Here is a 21,295-nt window from a genome sequence, read left to right on the forward strand (position 1 = left end):
GAGACTTCATCTTCTTTATCTAGAAGACTGAGGCCAGGAGCACTAAATGGATCCAACCAAACAGCAACTTCATTTATAAACACATTAAATAATGTCAGACCTAAATTACAGCCCTGACACTTCTTCTCTGGGTGAATAATTCAGTTTGTTTGTCTCCAGTTTTAACAGCACACCTACAGATGGGTGACAAATTAAAGTAAAATCCTGAATAAATGAGTGGAGAAACAAAGCAAATGCAGATGCCTCCACACAGGTCACAAAGGGTCACTGAATGGTTTGATGAGTATGAAAATGATGTGAATCATATGCTATGGCCTTCGCAGTCGCTGTCTGTATTTTCCAAATACATTAATTTAATCACATCATATATTTCGCCCCCATACCACATTGTAGAAGTCTGTGATAGAGTCTTACATCCCAAATGGAGTTGAGAGCTTTTTTGAAATCAACAATACATGCAAATATCTTACCATTTTTTGACTGGTGTACATGTTTGATAGTGAAAATGTAAAGGGTATATACAGGGTCAGTGTTGCCGTGTTTTGGGAGGAAGCCGATTTGATTTTTACTCAAGATGGAGTGTTTTCATGGAAATTAGTATTCTTTCATTTAGAATTCTACAGAATAATTTACCTAGACAACTGCTGACACAGGTGCCATTGTAGTTACTTCGTTCTGATTTGTCTCCACTCTTCTAAATGGGGGAAATAAGCCCTTTGCACCAGACGTCAGGAAAATATAACATTAACTGTTTAGGGATTACAGCCATTTTTGTACATAGTCCCTCATTTTCGGAGGCTCAAAAGTAATTGGACAAACCAACATATTTATAAATATAAGTATTAGTTTTGATACTTGTATGAAAATCCTTGGCAGTCAAAGACTGCCTGAAGTCTGGAACCCATGGACATCACCAAATGCTGAATTTCCTCCCTTGAGATGCTTTGCCAAACCTGCAGCTGCCTTCAGTTGCTGCTTGTTTGTGGGTCTTTCTGCCCTCAGTTTAGTCTTCAGTAAGTCAAAATATGCTCAATTGGGCTGAGATCAGGTGACTGACTTGGCCATTGAAGAATATTCCATTTCTTTGTCTTGAGATGCTCGTGGGTTGCTTTAGCAATATGTTTTGGGTCATTGTCCAACTGTACTGTGAAGCAACATCCTAACAGTTTTGCAACATTTGGCTGAATCTGAGCAGATAGTGCAGCCCTGTACACTTGGGAATTCATCCTACTAATTCTATCAGCTGTCACATCATTAATAATCACCAGTGACCCAGTTCCATTGGCAGCCATATATGTCCATGCCATAACACTGCCTCCACCATGTTTGACAGATGATGTGGTATGCTTTGGCTGAAGGGCCGTTACTTTCCTTCTCCATACTCTTCTCAACCCATCATTCTGATACAAGTTAATATTGGTTTCATCTGTCCAAAGAATCCTGTTCCAGAACTGGGCAGGCTTCTTTGGGGGTTTTCTGCCACAGTCTAATCTGGCCTTTATATTCTTGAGTGTTACCAGTGGTTTGCACCTTGTGGTAAACCCTCTGTATTCATATTGATGAAGGCGTCTCTTGGTTGTAGACTTTGACAAATATACTTTACTATATATATTTTTTCAGCTTAATGATTGCCTCCCAAATTTGCATCAACACTTCTTTGGACCACATATTGAGAGCTCACATGAGCGGCTACAAAGTGCAAATTCAACACTTGGAACCAACTAGACCAGACCGCACCTTTTATCTGCTTAAATTGTCATGAAATAATGAGGGAACAGGCCACACCAGGTCAGGAAACCTATAGACATAGGTATATCCTATGTGTGTATATATATATGTATATATATATATATATATATATATATATATATCACTACAAATGGATCTAAATTATTCAAAAATATAAACTTCAAAAATATTCACTTTTGAAAGCAATTAAAGCCTCGAGTCTGTGTGGAGAGGTCTCTTTCAGCATTGCTGCAATTTTTGACTGGACCGCAATAGCGGTGCCAGCCCTATAAACGCCAGTATTGGACATTGTGCTTTCAAAATGAATAGGCACAAAAAGTTTCTATTGTGTCATCAGGGGGTGTGTTTACAGGCAGTGTTGCCAACTTAGCGCCATTGTCGCTAGATTTATCGAGTCTTCACGAACTTTTAGCGACTTTTCTTCAAAAAAGCACCTAGCAACAAATGTTTTGACCTTAGCTAATTCCTTACAAGAGAGTCGCCAGTGTTGCCCCGCGAGCGCAAGGTTGGACTTTCCCTCTGCAGGCACACCTCTTTATGAGTCTCATTTAATTGACCGCACAGCAGCTGACAAAAAACATGAATGAGTTTCTAACTTTCTCTCTGAGTAATCATTTTAAAAGTAAATGTAGTCAAAATCACAGCACAGCTGTTGTCTTTAACTCATGTGTCTGGTGATTTTGTCAGATGACGTCACGGTAATAAAAATTAGGATATTAGCAGAGCAGAGCAGCAGCTTGGAAATGGCTTGGAAGTGACTGTTGGTTAACATGTAGTTTTAATGGCCCGCGTTTCAGTCACTATTTCATACTTGTTCCATTGTCTGACAACAGAAACAGAAACACATGTAAATGAGAACAGCTTTAATGGGAAATCATGTCTATTAAAATACTGTGTATGTGAGCACAGAGAGTAGGAGAGAAGCAAACAGATAAAGGGGGGTCGAGCCATATACTATGTTTAGATCTAGTCTTGCTTCCCATTGTTCTTTACATAGCCGTTCAAGCTCTGTTAGGTTGTACGGGGATTGTGAGCGAACATCCTTTCTTAATTTCAGTCACAAATTTACGATTGGATTGAGAATGACGCTGACTGTGACACTCCAGGACATAAACATTGCTGTTTTGAAACCATTCTTATGTCGCTTTGGCTTTAGGCTTGGGCTGATTGTCTTGCTGGAAAACAAATCTTCTCTCAAGTAGCAGGTTTCTTGTAGACTCCATTGATTTGTACTGTAGATTTGCAATGAATTTAGATCACTTCATAGAGGGTTTTTCCTGTTGATCAGTGTCAAAAAAGACAGTCATACATGAAAACTTCCAAGGGGGCTGAATACTTTTTATAGGCACTATATATGTTATACAATACATTTCAATTCGCAGTATTTTTCATGTTTATGTATTATTTGTTAATTAGAATTAATACTAATTAACATAGACTTTGTACTTAAAATTCAGAAGTACATAATAATAATTTATTTAACCCTGCTCACCCATAGATGACCCTATAGAAACAGAAAAATCCATTAATTAGAAATGCTCAGTTAAAAAACAGAGAAGGATTTGTGCACAATTTGGTTGGAATGTTGCTGTTAAGAACCATGTTGCCACAGGGGTACAGTTGCCATCCACTCGGAAACTAAAACAGTGCTGCAAAGTCAACTGTAAAATGCAATATGTCCTATCTCAACATCAGATTAGCTGTGGGAGTTGTGCTGGGCTTGATGACACATCCCTATTTCAAGCATTATGGCAGGCCAGCAGGAGCTCACAGCCTAATAGCAGACCACATGCATAGAAGAGAGAGGGGGACAGATGGTGATGCCACATCATATTATTCACCCGGAGACACAGTCACCAAAGCAACTTTATGTCCATTACAGAGGAAACCACTTAAAGTAATCATGTCCTGTCCCTGTCAAATTGATCCCTATAAGCAGGTGATCATTATATCCTAATATGTTCTTTTTCTTTTTTTTTCTCATGCAGATTAGCATCTAATTGACATTTGTATATTTATTACATGAATATAACGTAATGAAAGAGACATTTTCTCTATTTACTGATTTAATGATAAAATAACAAACTATGCTGTGGCCCTCCAATGTTCAAAGCTTTGTCTGAATGGTGAGGGTGAAAACATTACACTCCACTCAGGTAACATACCTGCTGTTTGTCCCAAGTCCCAAAGTGCAAGCAGAGCAGGATCAGGCAGGCAAAATAATTCACTCAGCCACAGCAGTGTGAGTAGAGGAAGATATGACTTAGCCCGCAAGTGCACACAGCAAGTGCACGTACACACTCGCACGTGGTGAACTTATGTTGGTAGTGTTGGCAGGGACAGTTGTTACACACTTTGGCAGTTGAAAAACCTCGTAAGAAAGTTAACCTAAGAATATGACAGCTTGCAGTAGTAGGTTAAAACAGTTTTAAATTATTTTTCCATATGTTGTCATTTATGAAAAAGACCCAAAACGAACAATGTAAGCGGACTACTTGATTACTATAAGAAAATTATTTAAACTGCATTTGTATAGGAATGATTCTGTACCAAGCTTTTTGATCCAAATAAACAGTTGATCACTGTAACCATGATCACTGTAAGATCCCTGTATTTCAACCATTTAACCTACTGTAATTTGAAAGAAAATGATGCAGAGTAGTTTGTTTTGTTTGTTTTCACTACATTTATTTATCTCTACTTTAAACTTCACTTGATTCATTTCTCAAATAAACCTATTCAGTTCTGCATAAACAGAGCTATGTACTTTTTAGTCTGTATATGTTAGCACTCAGCTGTGTTTTTAGAAAACACATCAATTTCAATAATTATGCAGATGTTACCCAGCTGTATACAGTATCTCTGTGAGTCTCAATGTTACAGTTAGATCAATAACTCGATTGCATGCATCTTTGACATAAGGCTTGGGATGACTCACGTTCAATTAAGAAAAGAATAAAGAAAAAGCTGCAGTGTTTCCTTGATATAAATTTTGCAGCTGAAAAAAGAGAAGAGAGAAATGTAGATTTAACTTGCTAGCATTAAGTTAGATAGATTTTTATTACCTATTGATAGTCATTCCAACCGACAGTGTAGAACAGAACCCATCGTAGACAGACTGGCCATCGGGGGCCCTGGGAGCCTTGCTTTTTGGATTTTTTTTAAATATTAAATCCTCCTCTCCAGCAAACCCGAAGTGTAACAACAGCACCACAACTTACAGCCTCCAAAATGACCATTAAAATAAATCAACATCCTTTCAAACAGATTTAACAGAAACATTATTATCCTCATTAAGGGAGGATTTATTGCAGGGCTGTTGTAACTGCATTAATTTTATCAAGGTGTACCTAATAAATTGGCAATTGAATGTAGATTAATTTAATTACCGTGTCACAGTCATAGTAGCCCTTTCCATGAACTGGGGAATCCGTATTTTTACGGAAAAACTTAAACTTAAAATGGGTATGACACGGATTTGTTTCATCACTGGAATAATATGTAGTTAAGACAATCACTGACAAAAGTACTTTTGAATCAGCAAAGAAAAATATCTGAAACGATTTAAAGTTAGTTTAATCCATTTTCTCACTCATACATGGCCATTAAAGGAAACAGAAAATCTACAATGGCGGAATAACAATGTTAGATGACGCATGGCATAATGTTACGTTACTAAAACAGCAGTGGTGAAGGAGTTACTTGTTCCCTCTATTAATATTCCTAATATATTATGCTTGGGTGGGGATAAAAAGTAAACAAAACGGTGCTGTCTTGTTGTCACTGCATCTTAAACAAAGCACTCAGGGATGCTTTTGCTTCACGTGAACGTGCATAGCACTTGTATTGCTGTGATAAGCCATTTGCAATTTGCAGGGCCTTGGTCTCTGTCTACAATACTCCCACCCTTTAGATGATCCTGTGGAAGGTTTTTTAGCTGCAGCTTGTTCTCCGGGGAGGCCATGCTTTGACTGGGCGCATCCTCCTTTGCGACGCATCGTTGTCCTAATCAGTGATGTTGGTTATGTGGATGAGTCACCCCAGCCCGAAGCGACTGTCGTTTAATATTTCTTTTTATCTTTCTCAAGAATAGCTTATCCAAAAACCTTTACAGTTGACACTGCACTTTCCTAGGTCCTCAACAATACAAGTGGGGTTTGAAGTCGATCAGATGAGTGGTTGCCGAGAAAATAGAAGGACAGACAGACAGACAGAGATTCTTCCATTTATAGTTAGATTATACAGATGTGAGTACTTTTGCTCTCCACCCTCAGTGAAGAGATCAGATAAGTTTTCTTGGTGATGGTGTTCTTTGCTTTCTGTCAAGGCTGAATGGTAAACAAAGTAAAGAGCGCATGCTGTACCTGCTCTTTTGAATAGGAATTGGTTTGCAGTGGACGTGCGCTTGAGGACGATTTATGCCATAAGTAAATATAAGCATGCAAAAACATAAAACTATAGAAATTCAACCAATACCAAAATATACACCTTACAAAATACAGTAAGAGTTGGATGTTGTTATATCATACTGTGAATGAAGTTGACCTGCTGCTGCTGCTATTAGTTCATGCAGGGCTGCCAAGCTTTTAGTGGTTCATATAGAAATAATATTGATGATGTAATCCTGTGTGTAGATATGCTACCATATGGGCAGCAAGACAGACCCAGACCAGAGAGACAAGCAGACAGACAGGTCTGATATTGACATTCTCCAACGCTACATTGCCCGCTGTTTACCTGGCCTGCTCCCTGAACCTGCAGTGGTGGAGAACTGCTTGTATACAGTAAGTATCGACACTTGAAATGACTGTGGTATAATGGTCATCCTAATCCATCAAAGTGTTGAGATTTAAGCCTGAAAAGGTAAAGCAATTTGAAGTTATCTGCAGTTCGTCAAGAAGTGTTGGAAAATTCAACAAATAGGTCCCTGGCAACACTTTTTAATGATACATTTAATGATACTTTTATTTAAGGCAAAAGCTAATGGTGATTCAAAGGGGTCTAAATATCATTTTACTCATTTGACCGAAGAGCAGAAACTAAACATTTAATATCTCTATCTTGTTTATTAAAAGACATCATATAGTAACCAGTTTTTCTGGTTTAAGATTCAGGAATTACATAACACAAAAAAAATGAAATTTTAGCAATTAAAAATGAACATATATAGTATGACAGGTAATTTTTTTGTAGGCTTAGCAACAGTCCCCCAAAGTGTTCTCTGTGAAAAGAACACAGGGGCACTTGCTTTTTACTCCAGAAGTAATACAAGGGTTTATTCTTCCTTTTCAAGCTAGATTAATAATTACAACTGGATTTCTGTGATCAGAAACAGCTTAACAGCCGGATTTTTTCATATACAAATCAAATTACACACAAATCACACTTAACCATACTCAACAACCCTGTCTCCTAAAAACAAGATTTCAAAATGCATTTGCTGTTGCAGTTTAGTTGTATGTAAACATGATTTCTGGAGACAGGGTTGCACCCAATCCTCTAACATTACAAAATAATTTCTATAAATATTTATTGATGTGTAAATAATTCTTCAATAGTCATGTTAAATATATACAAATACTGTAATTCATACAAATGGCTCTTTAAAAGTTATACATGCTGAATATTTTAAATGTTTTTATGTGACTGTTACATCAGAGTTATCAAAAACTAATCACATTTTTTGTGGATATTAATGGTACACTGAGGTTGATGTTTAATGTTTTTCATTTTTAGTTTGCAAGATTTCCACATGTACTCGAAAAATATTAAAATAACATTAATGCTCCCGAGAGGACCCCATTTAAATCCATGACATTTTCTTGCAGTTTTCACCCCAGCTCTGGAAGACAAACATAGCTAAATTTTCAGCATGTTGTTGGTTCTGTCCATCATGCTCATATCGTAATAAACATTGCAGCCTCTTGGAGCCACTTGTAGGGATCTAGATTTTTAGTCCTATTGTCTTTCTCTTAAAACAGGAGTGCATCATCAATAACACAGTAAATAATGAGGTTTATTATTTGCCACTTAAACTCTTTCTATGAAGTGTGATTTTGCTGTCTGTCCCGCTGTTTAGGGTATGCAGAACTGTGTGTGTGTGTGTGTGTGTGTGTGTGTGTGTGTGTGTGTGTGTGTGTGTGTGTGTGTGTGTGTGTGTGTGTGTGTGTGTGTGTGTGTGTGTTTTGCAGGGCTGGGGGATTGTGCAGCTGCTCTGCCCTCCAGCAAAACAGCTAGCTGCTTTTACAACAATCACATACTGAAGCCGTAGGAAAACAATTTCTGTGACCTTGTCCAATGCCACTGAAAATCCTGATTGTCACACTCTTTTCTCACTTAACAGCAATTGTGTTGTTCCATCACCAGTGATTGGAGACAAGTGTAATTTAAGTCTGTTCTCATTTAACACAGTTGTAGTAAAATTTTGCTTTCTGTCAGAGGTCATGTTTTCTACGATGGATTCTTTCATGCAGTTAAACCTATTTTAAAACACATTTTCCACAACGACACAATGACAGATACAGCTCCAAAGGCCACTTGGCTGTAGAGAGAGAGAGCATGTATCCTTGTCAAATGGTTCCAAGGACAGTCTGTAATTCCTCTGTTCACACTATTCACGTCTCCATATAGAGGAATGAAGAGGCAGGAGAAAGAAGGCTGCAGCACTCTTGACTAAATATGCACAAGCTGCATTGCTATTACTGAATATCAACAATAGTCAGAATCTTTGAGATCCTAATTCAGCTGTAGTTCTAAACCTAAAAGGTTTATACTTTTCAAACCAAAAGGTTCTAAAACTAACAGCTGGGTCAATGTGTATCAGTTTCTCCAAGAATCTGGACCCTGTCATTTAATTTTGAACTTTGCTGGCTCTTCATGTTTGTTGTTGTGTTTGCAGCTAACGCCTGACCGTCATTTTGTGCTGGACTGCCACCCCACCTACAGTAACATTGTGATTGGAGCAGGATTCTCAGGTACAACACAATACAACACAAAACAACTCAAACCAAATGAAAGACAATCTATGTGAGGGATCATTATGATGAGCCACATGTGTGTTAGGATGGATTATGAAAACACTGCATCAGAGCCATACTGTTATATAAACCAGACTAAGTGCCTCCAGCCATGCTAGCCACTCTGTGAGACTGGATGTAGGCATAGTGGTGCTTTGCGCTAAACGCTAACATGTTTAGTGCCAAAGTTAACATGCTGATGTGTAACATGTAATATTGACCATGTTCACAACTATAATTTAGAATGTTAGCATGCTAGCATTTGCCAATTAGCACTAAATATAAAGTTCAGCTGAGGCTGATGGAAATTATATTAGTTTTTCAAGGCACTTTACTGTAAATCAAAGTATTGGACAAATTAAAGTTTGACCTCATGATGGCGTTAGATGAAAAGTTAGAGGATCACCAAAGTCTTTACAGTACATCTTGTTACCATTTCTTGGTAATTTTATTTCCTTTTTTTCTTCTTTTCCTTTTTTTTTAATGGAATGCTAGCTAGGAATTGCCCTGACAAAAGTTAATTAGGTCACACAACAGTCAAAGGATGCATGGAGTATATACCGAACAAAAAAATTCAACTCAAGAGCTCTTTTGTTTCAAAATGCTAACGCAAAACTCTGCTTGTGAACAGACAAACAGTATTTTACATTATCAACTCGGGATATATTTGTTCACTGTACAAATCAATTAGGAACAGATGAGTGTGCGTGTGTGGGTGTTTGAATGTGTGTATGATCATCCGTATCTCAGTAGACCAAAGAACTCAGTTAACCTAATTCAAACAAACAAAATCAGTCCAGCAGGAGAAAGGGTTTCAAGTCCACTTCAGATCATTTCATATTCCGAACAAGGTATCAGAACCGCTAAAAGTTCATTTCATCCACCCGCTTAGAAGGAAGGAAAAAGCACATTAACTCATGGTATCCAAGTCAACTCGTAACAAGGAGCATCGGCACACACACACAACCCGACACAGTCAGTCAGTCATAGAAGGTCAGTATATCCAGCATAAACAGTCTGCTCTCTGGGAAAAGATCCCATCCAAATTTTTTATAATCCTTTGTGGTTTCCAACTGAAATGGGTTGAGTTGACCAAAGATGATGCCGTAATAAAGCAACCTGGTGGGCAGCAACAGCCAGCGCTGAACCAACTGAATAAACACAAGGGTAAGCTGGGTGGATGTTCGGATGATTAATATGGAACTTAATGTCAGGATCGTCATTCTCCCTTCCCCTTGTGAAAAGCCTGAACAGTTGGTTTCAACTTTCCAAACTGATTTTACCTCTTTTCTTGATGTGAGATTTTTCTATCTATGAAATTCTTCTTTATCAGTTTCCTCTTTAAAGATCTCGAGGATGAGACAACATTGTTGCTACTCCCACTCCACAGCTGTCAGGTAGCATGCTTTTATTTGTGCAATCTTCACAACACAGAGGTCATCTCCAGAGACTTACAAGACAAGTTCATAATTTAAGGGAATAACCTGTCGCACTTCCAACAGGGAGCAATCTTTGCAGACATTTTTTTTTTTTGCTTTGGAATATGGGTAATTCTTTAACCAGACTCGTCTTTTTCTGAAAAGGCTTGCTCCCACCTGTATCGGCCATAATTGTATATCCGTTGTTTTTTGGCTTTTTGTAGGTGATGCAACCCACTGTGTCCATATCTGAGCCCAAGTAGAGCAAAGAACTTAGTTTACTTAATTCAAAACAAACAATATCGATCCAGCAGGAGAAAAGGTTTCACAGTTCAGTCCAGTTCAAGTAAAGTCAAACAATTTAGAAAAGTCTGGGAGCGGCAATGGAAAAGGCTCTATCACCCTCAGATTTGGACTGTGGAAGTGTGGAACAGGGAAGTTGATCAGAGGATCTGAGGAGTCTGGATATAGAAAGTGGGATGAGGAGATCAGATATTTGCCACCACACCATCCAATAATTTAAAAAACAAATAAAAGACCCTTAAAATGAACTTGAAATGTAGTCTCTCTTCCTGGTACTAGTGAGGACTCTGGCTGCCACATTTAGAATAAGCTGCAACCTAATGTGGAAGACGCTACGGCTGACAATAGAGTTTTTAAAATTTTAACACACAATCAAAAATGATTCCTAGATTTCTGGCATGTGTACAGATATTTGAAGATAGTGGGCCAAAAGCATTGGCTAAACCATTAGGGAACTTCTGAGAACCAATAATAAGGACCTTTGTTTTACTCTCATTTAGCTGAAGAAAATTTCTGGTCATCCAGAAATTTACATTTTAAAGACAACTTAAAAAAGACTGTAGATTATGCACTTAATTTGGTTTCCAAGGGGAAATAGTTGCATATTGTCAGCGCAGCAGTGGTAAAGGATGTTGTGTGTTCTAAAAACAGACCCAGATGGGATTGTATACAATGAGAATAGTAAAGGGCCTAAAATGGAGCCTTGTGGTACACCAAAGGAGTCATTAGCAGAAGATGATGAGAAAATGTTCATTTTATCTGATACTGATCTATGTTGCAAATGCGATGTAAACCAGTCAAGAGCCTTGCCCTGAATGCCTACAGCATGTTTGAGAGGCACCAAGAGTATGGGATGGTCAATTGTATTAAAGGCGGCAGAGGGGTCCAACAAAATGAAAATGGCACGGTTTCCAGAGTCTAGCGACAGTAATATATCATTTGTTACACTTAGCAGAGCTGACTCAGTACTGTGACACACCTTGAAAACCGATTGGTTGAATGGGAGAAATTGTAAGAAGACAACTTGGATAGGAATAGTAATTTTGAGATAGGCTACAAGTTTCGGAGTACAGTTGGATCTAAGTTTGGTTTTTTTATTTATTGTCAAATTTCATTCAAATTTCAGTTGCTTTAAGGTGCATGAAAGGCACTCTCTAAAAGAGCATTTTAACACCTAAGCATTATTTGAAAACAATCTCATAAAACCTGAGGTTTTTCTGGAAAACTTGATAGAATTGTAAGCATTCACTAAAACCTTTCTTTCTAAGCCTCTGAAGCAGATACAAAAATGAAATAAAAACCATTTGAGAGCTTAAACCTTTGTCTTTTATTGTCAATCATTGTCTTTGCTTTAATATTCATCAACATTAAAAAAAATAATTAAAAAACAAAATTTAACTGAACTGAAAATCATAATCATATAAAACACACCTACGTCGCATCTGGCTCTAAAATGCAAACATTGCACCCGGTCTTAAAGGGATATAACCGCATATGTTGCATCCGATCTTAATGGGTTAAACATTCTGCAGCAGCTGTTCTGTGCCCAAACCAGAGGAGGGAGCCACAGAGCAGGATGATGGTAAAGAATCCTTAGAAACATCAGAGAACTTTCCTGCAGTGGAAGGAGTAATACAGTGGGCAGAGGTGATTTAGGAGAACACCTAAAGGGTAAAGACAATAGGCGAGTGATCTGATAAATTAAAGCCACTAATATGAAAATACTAGATAGGCAGACCTGATTTTAGAACTAGAGCAAGAGTATGAACGTGCATAGGTTCTGTAATGTACTATGTAAGATTGGAGGAGTCAATAATGTGCAATAAATCAATAGCCATTTCCTTTGTGGGGCAGCAGGTATGAATGTTGTCAGATTTAGCTACTAAAACAGACACTAATTCAGAAAATTCTAAAATAAAAGCACTGAAATTTAAAAGGTCTGTAAATTAGTGAAGTATCATTGGGTAGAAGTCTGCAATTAAAATAGTCACTATTAAAAATTACAACCAAACCTTCAACACGACCGGTAGACCTAGAAATATTTAGATGATTGTTGCTAGGAGGACTAATCTCTCCCGGGGTGCTACTGTCACCAGGTATTAGCCATGTTTCGGTCATAAAAACGGAGTGATGATGAGTTAAAATGAATAGTTTTCTTATTACAGGATTTGGATAGTGGATTCGGTTATTTGAATTGGTAGTAGAGGGTAATTTGAAGCTCTTCTGGGAAAAAGACCTGGTTGAGCATCTAGCAGTCATTATTACAGATATGCTGACTGGAATGGGGGGAGCGGGGTTAGGGAGGTATAGCCCATGGCCTTTGAGAAATTAATCTGAGTGGAACTATTGGTCAAAGGGCTTGGGCTCGATCGTGCTTAAGGCATTTGATAGTATAAAACAGTTGTCAACAAAGTGCAGACTGAGACTTTTGCACGTAGATGACAACCAAGTGTTTCAGCTCAATTATCTGGAGAACGCTCCAAGCCTCTGTCCGCCGTGAAAAGTGGATCAGGGATTAACACACACCTGTTAGTATGTTTAAGAATATTAAGTAGAAGATCAAAATCTTTCTTCAGCAGCTCCAACTCCCACCAAGAGATGTCGTTTGTACCAACATTGACACCAACGTCAGGGTTCTCAGCAAAAATGCCTGGAAGTTTGGCTGCAATGTCCAGTACTTTTGCACCAGGGAAGCAACAGGTTTATGATTATTTTGACTTCACGTATCTGATGATGGAATCACTTATGATTAAGGTGGAAATGGGACATGGACTGAGCACAGGTGCCTGGCTACCACATGTGTTGTGGTTTGCACACAGTGGCTAGCCATGGGCTGAGCACCAGCCTTCCTGGAGGTCGAACTCTGCAGGGATCTCTTCAGTGGGTAGTCGGCAGAGAACTTTGGTGGTGGTTAGACTGAGCGAAAATTAGTCATCAAGCAAGAGCTCTTAAGCTCATTCAGAACAGAGAACCTGTTCCTCAGCTGGATATCTGTTAAAGCTGCCTTGATATCTTGTCTGAACCAGGGTCCAGTGATCTGAGGACAAGGTATTTGAACAGGGTAGTGTGTTATGATTTGCCACAGCCTACGGCTAAGGGCTGTTCACTACTGCTGTCACTGGATGGGGGACACCGGCTTTGGAAGTTTGTGGGGAGAAAATGGACTGTTGCCTCTAGAGATGCTGGATCAGAAATCGTCCCAGCAGGGGCTGAATCACCAGCACACACCACTGTACAGAACTGGATTGACCGTTTGTCAGGAACATAATTTCCGTGGATGGCAGAGGAATTTCAATCTGCAATACGTTTACCTGTGAAGCAGCAATGTCTGTGAAGCGGGTAAGAAATTCAGTTTTTTGTTTCAGGTCAGGCAGCCTTAGTACATCCCCCTTTAGCTGAGTCATCCTTGGTTGCCTTTTCAGAAGGCATTTTCCACACATACAGTATATCCATTATGTCTTTCATTAAGCTGAATCTCATTCTCTGTTACCCCTACTTTAAGCATTTTGCAACCTAAACATAGATAGTCAATTTTCCATGTTTGTTAGGGGTTGGTTGGGGCCATATTTTGTCTGGACTGATAATGTTCAGGTTTTCAGCTGGAGCGATCACATTAATGGAAGCAGTCTTGTAACTGGACAGTAAGTAGCAGTTGATCCAGGTAGACTAAAATTATAGAAAAAATTAATAAATTTGATATAATCGCTTAAGTAACTCATAGGATTCAAACAGGAGGAACTGTCCTCCACTTTATTTCATAATCCAAACAAGGTACCATTTCATCCACGTTTAGAATGGAAGAAGGAAGAACATTACTGACAGTGTCAGAGTCCACCCGCAAGGAATGTCGGCACACACCACGGTTAAAGCCGAAGTTAAAAAAAGCAACTGACAATATAGTAACAAAGTAGAATGAAAATGAGCTGCCGCAGCAATTCAGTCACTGTAAAAGGGAGAATTGAAAATATTAGGATTACTCATTAGTCATTTTAATTCATCCTCTGGGAGCACTGAATGTCTGTACCAAATATTAGGCAATCCATCAAAAAGTTGTTGAGATATTTCAGTCTAGACCAAATTGGTGGACTATTAACACATGAACTGAATGTTGCTCTTATCTTTACAATCATTTATCAAGGGCAAAATACCATAAAGATAGTCAAAAGAAAACAATAACAAAAAAAGTGTTGGTGTTTTTAAGTCGATGGAGTCAAGTAGAAAATGTTGATGTCAAAATGAAAATCTCCAAATCTTAACAAGACAAAGGACAGAAAATACACTGTACACCAGATGTGTGTTGATAAGTGCCAGCACAAAAAACAGCAGCAACAGCAGCCAAATGAATCAGCATCACTTGTTCCTCCTCACCCAGGGAGAGCATGGAGCCAAGCAGCCCAATGCTCAGTGTGCAGCACAGAGGAGACTGTATGAAGAGCTTTGAATGTGAGCATTTTTTTCAAGTCCAGACATAAAAAGCTCCAGCGGTACACTACGTTTGTGATCACTGTGGGATAGAGGAATGACATCACAGTCAAAGACGGATTTGTCGGACAGGAATCAGACCCTTATCTGAAACAGACTTGCATTACTCCTGTTTTAATTTTCTGTTGATGCTGTTAATACAAACTCAACAATCGCTCCAAGTTGACATGTTTTTTAAAAGGAGACTGGAGAGTGTGACTCTACTGTTGCACTCCACCAATCTGAGGTGGGTTTACCTGTGGCCACAATATTACCAAATAGGAACAAATATGAAACAAAAACGGACTTGTTTTTGACAAAACTGGCAGTCTACCTATGTTCTGCACCAAAGTGCAACAAAACCTGCCGTCAGACATAACTTTTCAACCATGATTAAAACATGGCTTGGTACCAGTTTTGACCAATCAGAAAGTTTGTTTAGTAAAGCCATGACTTTACCTTGAAATACAAACTAACTATCCAGTAATTGAATGCAAACATTACCTGCAATTTCCACAGCAAACATCTGCATCGCATTCCAGCTCAGTCGTGGCTGCTGGAGACAATCCGCTGGCTTTCTAGTATGTGTCCACCGTGTCTGTGAGCCACACGCCTCACACCCGGCTCTTTTCTTAAGGTTTACCTTAATCACCTCCATGGACTGTGTGTCACAGCCACTGCTGCAACTCCAATTGCTGATCATGTTGGTGAGTGGTCAAATCAGGGGGCAAAACCACAGTTACTAACCTACTGTTAGTAGAGCACCGCCATGCACCTGTCAGTTGAACAAGTTTAAAACACCTGGGAGATTGATTGACTAAGTCACTGGGTCTGAAGCTGCTGTATTTGAAAGGAGAAACTAACCTTTTGTAGCTTGCAGGAACCTCTCTTGCCGTGCAGAATAGATTGTGGATAACTTTTTCTCTCAAAGTGTGCCAAGAAAACATTCCCCACACCATTACACCACCACCACTGGACTGTTGACACAAGACAGGCTGTATCCATGGATTCATGCAGTTGACAGCAAATTCTGACCCTACCGTCTGCGTACCTCCACAGAAATCCAGATTCGGCTATGTTATTCCAGTCTTCAACTGTTGGTGAGCCTGTGCCCACTGCAGTCTCAGATTTCTGTTTCCGGCTGACAGGAGAGGAACCTCTGCTGTTGTAGTTCACAGTTGTAAAGAGTGGTTCTCTGAGTTACCGCAGCCTTTCTGTCAAATCCAACCAGTCTGGCCGTTCTCCTCTGACCTTTCTCATCGTCTTGCTTTACCATCCGCAGAATTGTCACTCACTGGATGTTTGTTTTTTGCACCATATGGAGTAAACTATAGAGAGTGGTGACAATCCCAAGAGATCAGAAGTTTCAGAAATACTCAAACCTGCCCCGTCTAGCACCTGCGTCAAGCTCCTGACATCCATCTGCATGATTTTATGCATTGCACTGCTGCCACATGACTGGCTGATTGGATAATTGCATGGATAAACAGGTGTATATGAATTCTTAATATAGTGCTTGGTGAGTCTATAGTTCACATAGTGAACTGCTATCAGCCATGCCTAATGTGCTCACACAGTGTTCAGAGCGGCAGACTATCCCCAGGGTCTAGTTGGACACACCAAACCTTCCGCATTTTCCAGGGACACAGATCCTTAACTTTTAATGAGTTCTTGTTCATTGTGAAAGGCGGAAGAACACCTCTCCTCTCCTACAATTATCTTCAGTGTGTCCTGGCACTTTTCCATCTCTTCATGCAGTCATGTCCTTTACCTAATTATATCTGAAATAAATATCCTGCTCACAATTCTCTGCTTGCAGAGGAGAAGGATAACAGGACCAAAACTCTCACAAAAAAGACTCACAATACGAAATGTTGAACAAATGAATAACATACTAATGATTTTGCTATTCCTAGAGCCTTACACTTAGTGATTGTTTGTGTGACCCTGCTTTCACACCAAATATACAAGCACAACAATTTGCTAGATGAGGCCATTTTGTTCAATGGAGGGTGCTGCATAGCCATAGCCCTAGCAGCATGCACTGCCCCAATTTTCTGTGTAGATATTTTGCAGGGTTATGCTCTACCTTGCGGTGTGTCAAAGATGGGTGAGGGTGGCATACGGGAATGAATGAGAGGGTTATTTTCTGGGCAGCATGATCATGCTCAGAAATGTAATGACAATCTTTTTCCCAGAGGACAGGCCATAGGAGTCACCACCTTTGAGAATCATCCTCTGTGAATTTCAGGAAATTTGGACTAGGCGTTTTCCAGATACAGTATCTTGCTTGTGACTAAAGTCATTAAAGAAGCCATATAATTACGGTTGCTCTGTTTAGGGTTTCCCCTGGGAAATTATTTAGTAGAGGTTGTACATCTGCCAGATCCTGATGCATCTCATCTCATGAGCCATTCAGTTAGTCGATGAAAATTAAACGGTAGTCAAACTAATTGTGTGTGAAATAGTGCCTCTGCAATTTTCCCCTGAATATTAATTTCATAAAAGTGTATTATAATTTTTATAACATTCACAGAGATGGCAAAGATTCCCAAGGTAAAGGTATCCTGTTTTCTTGCAGAGAAAGGTTATGTTTGCTTTCAGTATAACTCACCAATATGCATTGTGTCTACTTTTAACAAATGTGTTTCTAGCAATCTACTTCTTCCCTTCCTTTGTTGATGCATTGCAGCATATCTTGGTGTATTACCACCACCTGTAGATCAGTGGACTTATGTGAGACCATTGGCAGGACTGTACAGTTCAGAACTGAAGAAGCCTTTTAGATCAGAGGTGAAATGTCTTCAAGAACCTCAAGCAAGTCCAGTTGCCTTCGTATAGCACTTAGAAACGAACATACTGCTGTTTAGTAGGTATAATGTTTACCATGTTCACTTAATTAGTTTAGAGTGTGCTGGCAAGCTAACAGAAAAAAATAAATACAGCTTTTGTAAGAATTTAGGCATAAACAAAATTGAGATGTTGACTTGAATTAACTTAATGAAAACTCAACAGATCACCAAAGATGGCACGATTCATCCTCTGGGGACCATGAATGTCGGTACCGAATTTCATGGGTATCCATCCAATAGTTTAAATATTTCAATTTGGGCTGAAGTGGTGGACTGCACTACACTGGTGTCATTACTTGGATGGAAATGAAAATATGGTAAATATGGTAAATATAACAATATATGAGTTTAATTACTGGGTTAGTTATCCATGTTGGTATGGTTAATTATTATCTGTACTGTATGTGCTCATTCTCTAGTTTCTCTGCAGCAGCAGTAAAGAAGCTCAGAGCCATATTAGAGAGGTTCACTGGGCTCCATAATAGAGAAAAAAAAGTGTGTTGCCTTCCTCCCCCTCCTTCACTACGTGCATTTGTCATCAAAGCCCAACACAAGTGCTTTAAAGCAAGTGCTGGGGGGGGTTGCCATGGCTACAAAGTCACCCTGTGGGCTTGGCTATCTATTGAGGTTTTCTGTTCTCCTTCTTTGGCGAGATGAAAATTCACGTGGCCAAACTGTCAGAGTCAAGCTTTTATGACTTCAAAGCCAGGCAGAATCCAGGGGAGCTCCAAGACCTTTGTCAGACGGCAATGAGATGAATTCCTCAAGCCCTGTTGACATTCACAATTTGCCTCTCAGACCTTAGCAACAAGGAAAGTCAGGCTGCATTTTTGAGAATAGACACTCTCTCATCTCACTCCTGGGTTTGAGCACATGAAACCGATATGCAGAGAAAGGACAAATTTCCCTTATTTAGCTTTTGGTCCCAGTTCACCAAAGTGAATAGATGCTCAGTGACAGGCATCGCAGCAGCTTTGCTCTTCTTTTATGTATTCATTCATGTGGGGCTTGAACCCATCACCTGAATCAGACAAAGGACCAGAAATACAGGCTATTTATAGGCTAACTACAAGGTGCAGGGTATGGACTTGCTTACATTAGGACATTGATTCATCTGATATGGTTTGATGACTTATGTATGTACTTTGTCCACTGTAATCACTTCTGTTCTCCAGGTCACGGCTTCAAGTTTGGACCAATCATTGGCAAGCTTCTGTGTGAACTCAGCCTGGGGCAAGTGCCCTCATATGACCTTTCACCTTTCCGAATCAGACGCTTCCAGGCAAAGACCAAATCAGCTTTATAGAGCTGGTACTGGAGCATCAACATATGATCAAGAAGTCTCATCTACTTGTAACTAATGTAGGATTGTAGATTTTCATTGTACATTTAGCACTAAGCTGTTAAACACAATCACACGAGGAATATACTGTATGGTTTGTCTGCTGATTAATTGATGTAGTCAGTTTTTGTTGCCACTACCACATGGTGTAATCAGCTGTGTAGCAGTTTACCATTCAGTGTGTTCACATGCAGTTATGTTACTGGTTTACAGTCTGCTTTCTGCGGTCATCTGATTTCTCAAGGGAATAGTTCGACATTTTGGGAAAGCCAAGAGTGAGATGAGGACACTGAAAACACTATAATGTCTGTACACTAAATATGAAGCTGCAGCGGGAAAGATTAGCTTAGCTTAGCATGAAGACTAGAAGTGAAGAAAGAAAACTTTCTTTCTGCACTTCTAGCCTGAACCTTTCAAAGTTTAAAAAAACTGCCCACCAACACTTTTAAATTTTCTTTATTAACATATCTTGTTTGTATAATTTATAGAAAAACAGAATTGCAAAAATGACAAGTAGCCTTTTCTGTTTTTAGGTTTTATTTTAACTTCGGACAGAGCCAGTCTTTACACTAAGCTAAGCTAAGCACCAGGTCGGTCTAGCTTCATATTTATCATACAGACAGTATGGAGAATGGTATAAATCTTCTTATCTAACTCCCGGCAAGAAAGTAAACAAAAACATCCCAAAATGTTTAAGTATTCCTTCAAACATCATGTACAGGAGAAGATGGTTTCTGTAGTTGCTATAGAGGGGACCTTATTTCACCAGCTATACCAGACATAGAAATTATCGCTTTTACAGAAGTGCAGTAAGATGAAAGGAGAGATCATTTCATGCAGCAGTACAAACATGTATTCAAAATATTTTAATTATAAGTCCAAATAAAACCGAAACTGATACAAAGTAGCTTTTAGAAATCTATAAGTCAGTTTCCAAAACTGAACTCTTGATTTGCGTGATAAAAAGCTGTGCCATTTCTATAGTGCCCTCCCCCGAGTGCATGACAATACTCGGTCTTTTTTCCTGCGTAATCTGATTCTGCAGAGTAACCTTTCTTGTGTTCACATACACATACAGAACTACTGAAGTGGACACCTATTCTTAATAGCTACATATTGAGCTACAGAGCTTTCATGTTAAGTATTCACTATTCTTCACAATTGTTTTAATACTGTGCAGTTCAACCTAGTATGCTTGATCTGCAGTGCTATATGAAATGTAACTCTCATAATACGGATTTGCATTTGAATGAATGAAAGAGGAAACAATCTGTAGAATAAGATGTCTAATTTTTTCTCCACAGCAACAAGAACTTAATGTAATTTACTAGCAATAAACTAATACTCCCTTTAAGATCCCCTCCAATGAAAATCAAGTTTTTAACCTTGTTAACATGTCCATATGGTGTTTTTTATATGATACAAGGCATATCATGAGTGAAATAAGCAGTCAACGCCATGGCTGAGTATATCCAACATGGAACTGCAGTGTACCAATGACAGTCTCAAAAGTATCTATCAGCCACTGCCAGTTACAAGCTAACAAGCTAACAAACAACCTAAACAAATAAAAGATGCTAAATACACTTACCATCCTGGTACGTCTGCTAGTCACTGATTTTGGTGCGCAACAGACCCCTCATCTGAGTCCGGGTCTGTCTGTGGCTCAAACATGTCTGGCTCCATCTGTCCAACGATAGCCACCTTTGATGTGCACTGCGCTCTCACCAGTCCACGTAGCGCAAGCGACGATGGTGGGCCCTTTTCAGATTTTTGTTACTTTTTATGTGAAAAACCATGTTAAACAAAATCTTAATCATTGAGTATTTTTTACATACGTTAAAACGTGTCTGCAGGGGAACTTTAATTTTGATCAATGAGCCATTTTTAACAAGATTGTAACGTTGTGCAATTGTAAAATTTCTCATCTGTGACAACTAGTCATTAAAAAAAACTTATAATCTTATTGTCCTGTATGATTTCATGCATCTGTAAATCTCACTGCCTTCCCAGCATTCACCACCTTGCTAACTAAGTACATGGTTAAAAAGACATAAGCTGTCAAGCCATTTCGCTATGAGGCCAACTGCATTCTTAGGTTTCAGAGGTGGCCTATGCCTAGATCTGTTTCTCCATGTACTGGTAAACATTTAA

At 39.1% G+C, this 21,295-nt stretch overlaps 1 protein-coding gene across 5 annotated transcripts in view; it reads left to right on the forward strand.

The window, feature by feature from the left end:
- Positions 1–21,070, forward strand: part of pipox (pipecolic acid oxidase) — a 42,143-nt gene extending 21,073 nt beyond the window's left edge. For 3 of the 5 annotated variants that reach the window (XM_040130939.1, XM_040130940.1, XM_040130941.1), the window contains 3 exons: positions 6,384–6,533; positions 8,648–8,723; positions 18,975–21,070. In XM_040130939.1, coding sequence (XP_039986873.1) covers positions 6,384–6,533; positions 8,648–8,723; positions 18,975–19,105 — 357 coding nt within the window. In that variant the 3' untranslated portion in view covers positions 19,106–21,070. Of the gene's footprint in view, positions 1–6,383; positions 6,534–8,647; positions 8,724–17,962; positions 18,126–18,974 lie in introns of all 5 variants that reach the window. The other 2 variants (XR_005707767.1, XR_005707766.1) reach the window with 2 other exon arrangements.
- Positions 21,071–21,295: the final 225 nt, after the last annotated feature.

The sequence above is a fragment of the Xiphias gladius genome, chromosome 7, assembly GCF_016859285.1.
Source record: "Xiphias gladius isolate SHS-SW01 ecotype Sanya breed wild chromosome 7, ASM1685928v1, whole genome shotgun sequence".
NCBI lineage: Eukaryota > Metazoa > Chordata > Actinopteri > Istiophoriformes > Xiphiidae > Xiphias > Xiphias gladius.